The 8,021-nt window shown below is 39.6% G+C and overlaps 1 protein-coding gene and 1 pseudogene across 2 annotated transcripts; one reads left to right on the top strand and one right to left on the bottom strand.

The window, feature by feature from the left end:
- Window positions 1–2,773, bottom strand: part of LOC105529600 — a 24,831-nt pseudogene extending 22,058 nt beyond the window's left edge.
- Window positions 2,774–7,364: 4,591 nt separating this feature from the next.
- On the top strand, window positions 7,365–8,021 carry LOC105529588 (succinate dehydrogenase cytochrome b560 subunit, mitochondrial-like). Of its 2 annotated transcripts, XM_011966767.1 has the most exons (3): window positions 7,365–7,441; window positions 7,547–7,606; window positions 7,767–8,021. In XM_011966767.1, exons 1-3 carry the CDS (start codon window positions 7,365–7,367, stop codon window positions 7,978–7,980), a joined length of 351 nt encoding a protein of 116 aa, XP_011822157.1. In that variant the 3' UTR covers window positions 7,981–8,021. The 2 variants fall into 2 exon arrangements, with proteins under 2 accessions (XP_011822157.1, XP_011822156.1); XM_011966766.1 differs by having other exon boundaries at window positions 7,365–7,606.

The following is an 8,021-nucleotide window of genomic DNA, read 5'->3' as shown; positions in this document are numbered from 1 at the left end:
AAAGAAAGAAAGAAAGAAAAACAAACCAAAAAGCTTCGGAAAACATTGTATTTATTCACCCACTCACTCACTCAGTCAACCAGTAAGACAACACACATTCACTGTGTCTACTGAATCATAGGCAATATCCTGGGAGAAGCTGAAAACATATACAGAAGACAGACTCTTCCTTAATATTTGAGTAGGGGAAGAGATATATGAAAACAAACAAAATCAAAACAGTGTAATTCACTAGTTCTACAACTGTCTCTACTAAAAATACAAAAAATTAGCTGGGCGCGGTGTTGGGCGCCTATAGTCCCAGCTACTTGGGAGGCTGAGGCAGGAGAATGGCGTGAACCCGGGAGGTGGAGCTTGCAGTGAGCCAAGATTGCGCCACTGCACTCCAGCCCTGGGTGACAGAGCAAAACTCTGGCTATAAATAAATAAATAAATAAATAAATAAATAAATAAAAGTTGAAGAAAGGATCTAGTCTAAAAAAAAGAAGCTATGATTATCCCAGTTGATGATTTAAAAGTTTTTCTATACATCAATCATTGTCAAGCAGGACCCAAAGGAAAATCATCAAGTATGCTAAGGTACATGGGGAAATACAGATATGTAACAGAGACTTTTGTTCATAATATATCCCTAATAATACTCTACAATTAGTTTGCTGTAAATATTTCTCTAAGAGCTTAATTTTATACCATGAAACAATACATTCAATTATTTAAACATGGTCATCTACAACTACCTGAAAGATGGACCATTATTACTATAGACGGGGAAAGAGAAAGGGAAAAAGAAATGTTCCATAAACTTTCCACCTGGAGAAATAATTAGTAATCATAATTCTAAAGTGTAATCTATGACTTGAAAAGATATATTTAGTAGAACATGGGTTGGGGTTAAAAAAGTTAAAAACTTTTAAATCTAAAATCCAAACCTAAGCTTCTGGTCGGGAGATACTGCAAAATACACTGTAACCCTCTTTCCTATTTGATGGCATATTTCTTTCTTATTTATGACATATATTCCCAATATAACTCATCTGAATTTATACACCCTAAACATTAAAAGGGACTATACATTTAAGCCATACTTTAGAAATGCCGTAGATTTCATTAGGTATGTATCTCAGGTTAATTGTAACATTTCATTATATAGAAATCCTTTTGTCTGTTCATGTATTCACATTCCAAAATACTAAAATGCTTCTTACAGGCAAGACTTTACTCTAGCTACTCCAGGATATAAACAGGTGTGCTTCCTAACCTCCAGTAGCGTATACTAATGCAGGGGCTTTAAAGTGATTATTTAAATAACTAAATACAGAGGCTTCTTAAATTTGGAGTTTTAAAATGTGATACAAATATTTTGAGTGTAAATCTGTAACAAGTATGATGCAAAAAAATTCTGAAATTAAAGACTTACCCTATGGTTATTGAGTCTCTGCTTCTAGAACTGGTTGTTATTTTGGTCAAAGCATGTTCTAGTCCATTAGTCCAAATTCTTCAATTTGAAGAGTTTTAAGTATGTTCTTAACCCTAAACGACTTAAAAAATACAATGGAATCCCTTTATAACATACATTTTGAGAAAGAAAATTTACATTTCTAAATTTCCACAATTTTTTTTTTTTATATGCGAGAAACAGTGTTGCCATGTTGGCCAGTCTGGTCTTGAATTCCTTGGCTCAAAAAATCCTCCCACCTAAACCTCCCAAGTAGCTGGGATTGCAGGCAAGTACCACAATACTCAACTAAATTTTCACAGTTTCTAATATTAGTCTAATTACAGAACCAAGGCTAGAAACAGGGAAAGAGTACTATCCTAAGAAGTATATAATACCGGGCCGGGCACGGTGGCTCAAGCCTGTAATCTCAGCACTTTGGGAGGCCGAGACGGGCAGATCACAAGGTCAGGAGATCTAACACCGTGAAACCCCGTCTCTACTAAAAAATACAAAAACCAGCCAGGCAAGGTGGCGGGCACCTGTAGTCCCAGCTACTCGGGAGGCTGAGGTAGGAGAATGGCATAAACCGGAAGGCGGAGCTTGCAGTGAGCTGAGATCCGGCCACTGCACTCCAGCCTGGGCGACAGAGCGAGACTCTGTCTCAAAAAAAAAAAAAAAGAAGTATATGATACCAAAATATTAATTGTCAAAAAAAAAAAAAGAAAGAAACTATCTGCTGTACACTTTTGGAACTAAAAGGCACCAGGGAGAGTCCGTGATTACTATAAGAATTTATTTAGGCATAAGTATTATAAAAGTCATGTTACTATGAATTTAAAAGTCACAGAAACAATACTTATCCAAACAAACCCTGACAGCATTTCAAATTTCCTGTATTGTGAGAAAGCTTAGCCAAATATAATTTTTCTGTCACAATGTAATCATTTTCCAGCACATTCCTTTTCTCACCCACACACCCTCTTAGTATTTAATAATGTATTATTTACCAAAGTACAATTTTTACAAATTCAATTGTTCATATTTCTTTAAAATGCTTTTCTCTGACCAACTTTCCATTACAAACATAAAACAATGACAGGTTGACCACTGCTAAATTTTAAGAGTAAATTATATAAAAAACTAGATTCATACTGAGAAAATTAATTTCACATGTGAGCACTTTACCTTGATAACACAATCACGGTCTTCCTTATCTGATGTAGGCTGTAAATCATCGGTCACCTGTTTGCCGGAAAGCCTTTAGAGCAAATATATACAACAAAAATGAGGATGTTCATTTCTTTAAAAAAGTAATTTACAGGTCCATACCTGCATGTGACCTCCAAAAAAACAGAAAGGGAAACAAATCTGGTGAGAGGCCAGCTATCTCTATATTAATATTGCTTAAGAACATTAAAATTTGGCCTCTGTTGTAGATTTTAGTTACTTATTTCTAGCTCCACAATTCCCAATCTATGAAATAGTCAATAAAGACCCACACGTAGTTGCATAACAAATCATGGCAGCCAATACACTGGCATAGTCGGAGAATAATTTGTCTTCACAAATTGTATGTCCTAAAGCCTGAGCTGAAAATCCAATTAATTGCTGACGTAATTTTTAATACCTAAACTGGAACAAACCTGATAACTTAAAACAAGGTAGAAAAATAGTGTCTCCTCTCCTTCATTTACCCCTGGTTCAAAGACTAATCTGCATCACTCAAAAATGGCAGCCTGGGTTCTTCAGCATGGAAATCACTTAAGAAGGCCTTAGTGCAGGCTGGGTGTGGTGGCTCATGCCTGTAATCCCAGCACTTTAGGAGGCCGAGACGGGTGGATCACGAGGTCAGGGGATCTAAAAACACACACACACACACAAATAGCCGGGCATGGTGGCCGGGGACTGTAGTCCCAACTACTCCAGAGGCTGAGGCAGGAGAATGGCGTGAACCCGGGAGGCGGAGCTTGCAGTGAGCCGAGATCACGCCACAGCACTCCAGCCTGGGCGACAGAGCGAGACTCCATCTCAAAAAGAAAAAAAAAAAAAAAGACCTCAGTGCTTACCTTTACCCTAAAACACTACAAGGATTCCTTTGAAACATTTGAAATACTTGAAAGCTAAATATATGAAAGTCAGAGGACAAATGTCTATGTTGTTATTAAAAATATTCTTCCCAGAAATATTGAAACACTAAAAATTATAAAATCCTAGTATAGGTCCTGTCCCTGAATAGGTCCGTCCTATTCAGGTTCACATAAACTAGCAAGCCCTTAACAACCTTTATAGGCACCCAGATACCTAAGGAGAGAGACTGCTGAAAAAATACAGTCCTGGTAGTTGTACAGCTCTGTGTCCCCAAATATTATTAAGTGCTATCTAAATATCTTCCTTCCTTTTAGATTCCTCTTAGGCAAGGTTCTATGGCAGTCTCCAACCTGTAAATCTTCAGCCAATGGAAATACAAATTCCTAAAATGATAGGGTCGAATAACCAAGAGTAGGAGCTATTTCCTTGCTTCTGGAAAACAAGCTAAATGGAGTCTGTCATGTGTCCCCAGCAGATGACAGATTCAGTTACTCAGCTGAAGCTCCATGACTGATTTGACAGCCAATCCTACCTCTACCCTAGTCTGCATGGACATGGGAAAAAGTCAGTAGATTGGAAAAAGAAATAGAGGTGATGGGACACCTTGCCCTGGGCCATAGATCTGTCAAGTTCAGCAAACTCTAGTCCCCTAGTACTTGAGGGGCTCTGAGCCACTCCTCTGTAAGTTGCAATGAAGGTAGATGATACCACAAGCCTATCTGCTGTACAGACTCCTCCCAGTGACTCAAATTCTCTTACCATCATTCAATAGAAACTCTGAAGTTTGTCAGCTGCTCCAATTAAACAACCAAAAAAGCACCCACTCGTTTGCGATTCCCTTGAACCTCTTATTTTAATACGCCTTTCTAGATAACTCCCAACATCCTGTGCCTTTTCTTTCTAAAATCTATCAAACTTGTCATAAACCCCAATATTCTGACCTCTTTTCTAAAATCCTCATTCCTACCTAACTCAGGGTTCTCCTCAAACTAGGCCTTCCCCTACTCCTTTCATTCCTATCCTCTTCCACTGGCTCATCAGTTGATTCCATTCTTTTCCTCTTCCACTGTGTTCACTACTCCCACCTTCCCGTTCTATTATTAAAATGCACACTGACAGGATGATGGAGAAGGGAGAGGACTGGGCTTTCAAAGGAGTTCAAATCTCATTTCTGCCACTTCCTATATCCAAATGAGTCACTTTAACCTCCTTAAGTTTCAGGTTCTCCATCTGAATAACCACTTGACTAGAATGTTAAATATAGTTTTAAGTACTAGAGGGTATTTTGATTAGCCACTAAGATTCCTTAAAATTCTGAAATTCTATGTGCTTTTGATTCTGTCTGCAGAAAAAAAAAGGAACAGTTAGCTGGCAGAAATGGGAAAAATAATAGAACGAAAGACACCCCAAGAAAAGTGAAGAAGTTAAAAACTCAAGAGAAGGCCGGGCGCGGTGGCTCACGCCTGTAATCCCAGCACTTTGGGAGGCCGAGGCGGGCGGATCACAAGGTCAGGAGATCGAGACCATCCTGGATAACACGGTGAAACCCCGTCTCTACTAAAAATACAAAAAATTAGCCGGGCGCGGTGGCGGGCGCCTGTAGTCCCAGCTACCTCAGGAGGCTGAGGCAGGAGAATGGCGTGAACCTGGGAGGCGGAGTTTGCAGTGAGCCAAGATCACGCCACTGCACTCCAGCCTGAGGGACAGAGAGAGACTCCGTCTCAAAAATAAAAAAAAAAACCTCAAGAGAAGATTATAGAAACTAGTGGAAGAAGAAAAAAGTCTCCAGGGAAAAAAGCTTCATGGAACTAGGCAGAGTAAACTAATGGGAAAACTCAACTTGGAAGTCTAAGTAGAGAAATCACCTAGACATAGATTCTAAATAAACGATAAATATAATTAACATGACACAGATATGTAAATATGGATATGTAACATAACATGGATATGTACATATCTTTCACTTAAAATAAAATAATTCTTACAGTAAGTTTCTAAAACTTGCCTGGTCTTGCTTATGTAAAACTTATGGTTCTGTGGCCTAGCTAAATGAGATCTGCCCTAAAATCTTTGATGGTAAAAACAAGTTGCTGGTTAGCACTGAAACTACCAAAAATATATAGGACAAATTACTGGACTAATCTGACTTCTAAGGAAAAGTATAAATCAGAGTTAATATATAACTAAATGTGACTTTTTGAATTAATCTGATTTGGACCTGTACCTTGATCCCAGTGCTGCACAGGTCTCTATCAGGTCTCTACTCTTGTTCTATGAGTCAGCTAATTGTTAATTATAGGATCGGAGCCAATGAATCAACCTCTCTAAACCACAGTTGCCTGATTAGTAAAAAGTAGGTTGTAATTGCACAGACACTTTGCAAAGCTGTTGTGATGACTATATGGGATGAGTTAGGCACATAATATGATGTGCTATTTTGAGTGCACAGCAGGGTGCAACAATCAGCAGATATTCGTTTCTTTTCCCTGTATTCCCTTGGTTAACAGATAAATATTTAAAATCTGTAAATCCTACCTGATTACAGAGTCTTCAGAACTCCCATCCACTGTCAAAGAAAAAAGTAAAATACCTTTTAAATCAACAATAGAAACACATAGAATACTGAAAGCATAAAAGGGCCTGGTAGGCTAAGGCTGAAGGATCGCTTGAGGAGCCCTGAAGTTCAAGAACAGGCTGGGCAACAGAGCAAAACTCTACCTTTATTTTTAAAAACCATGCACGCTTTTCTGCATGCTTTAGACTTTGTGTTTTAAAAAGGCATAAGACTGATGCTTTATTACAAAGTATTCCCTTGGGGCCATACCTAGATATTATCCTAGAATGCTAATTATACTATTGGTAGGAAATCAATGCATTAAGAACTCTTACTGCCCCTCCTTTGCATCTATAAAATGCAAGGAAGAATGGGAATTATCAAAATGTGGTCCTTAAAAGGAACTGCTGTGTACAATTATAATCCTAAATGAACCCTATCAGTCTCACTGGTATCATTAACAAAATTTGTATCATAAGCTAACAGTGTCAAACATAGCATGATTTCTGGACTAATGGACTAAGAGCAGTTAGAACAACATGCACTGTAACCCCCTTACCCATCTTATGTGTGAAAAAAAAAATGACCACAATGTATTTTTCTCTGCTCTCAAAGTACAACAACAATAATAAACACAGAAGACTTCTGTGACCAAATGAGGGGAAGACTTTTCTGCACCAACAAGCAATCAATCAATCCTGCAGCAGACACCAGCTGGGGGTCCTCTAAATCAATTCCTCACAAGTTGAGGGTGCAGTCCCCAAGGCTGCCCCTCCCCTCACCAGTCACAATTCTGGGCCTCCAGAATGCCTAACTTCAAGTTATGGTTCCCATGACTCCTCCTTGGGTTTCATTAATTTGCTTGAGCAGCTCACAGAGCTTAGGGAAGCAAAAAAAAAAAACAAAAAAAACAAAAACAAAAAAACAAAAAAACAAACCCAAACCTTGTGTTTCCTGGCTATTACAAAGAACATTACCAAAAATACAGATAAAGAGTTGCACAGGGCTGGGTTTTGGGAAGGGGTGGAGAGTTTCATACCCTCCAAGGGAGCACCACCCTCCAGAAGCCTCCATGTATTCAGGTATCTGGAAGCTCCCTGAACCCTATCCTCTTGGGTTTTTATGGACGCTTCATTACACAGGAATGGCTGACTAAATCACTGGTCATTGGTGAAGAGCTTAATCTTCAGCTCCTCTCGCCTCCTAGGAGGCTAGAAGTTCCAATCCTCTAATTATGCCTTCATCTTTCTGGTGACCAGACTTCCGTCCAGACCGAAACCCAAGATGGCTGCACTCTTGCTGAGACATGTTGGTCGTCATTGCCTCCGAGCCCACTTTAGCCCTCAGCTCTGTATCAGAAATGCTATTCCTTTGGGAACCACGGCCAAAGAAGGGATGGAGTGGTTCTGGAATAAGAACATTATGGTTTCAAACCGTCCTGTATCTCCCCACATCACTATCTACAGTTGGTCTCTTCCCATGGCGATGTCCATCTGCCACAGCGGCACTGGTATTGCTTTGAGTGCAGGGTTCTTTTTGGCATGTCAGCCCTGTTACTCCCTGGGAACTTTGAGTCTTATTTGGAACTCCTGAAGTCCCTGTGTCTGGGGCCAGCACTGATCCACACAGCTAAGTTTGCACTCGTCTTCCCTCTCGTGTATCATACCTAGAATGGGATCTGACATTTGATGTGGGACCTAGGAAAAGGCCTGAAGATTCCCCAGCTATACCAGTCTGGAGTGGTTGTCCTTGTTCTTACTGTGTTGTCCTCTATGGGGCTGGCAGCCACGTGAAGAATGGAGGTTCCCAGCATCATCTTCCTACACATTATTACATTCACCCATCTTTCTGTTTGTCATTCTTATCTCCAGCCTGGGAAAAGTTCTCCTTATTTGTTTAGATCCTTTTGTACTTTCAGATCCCCTTGGAGCAGTAGAGTAC

Source organism: Mandrillus leucophaeus, unplaced genomic scaffold (genome assembly GCF_000951045.1).
Source record: "Mandrillus leucophaeus isolate KB7577 unplaced genomic scaffold, Mleu.le_1.0 Scaffold772, whole genome shotgun sequence".
Lineage (NCBI taxonomy): Eukaryota > Metazoa > Chordata > Mammalia > Primates > Cercopithecidae > Mandrillus > Mandrillus leucophaeus.
Note: the sequence above shows the minus strand (reverse complement) of the source record. Positions and strands in the feature narration are given on the sequence as shown.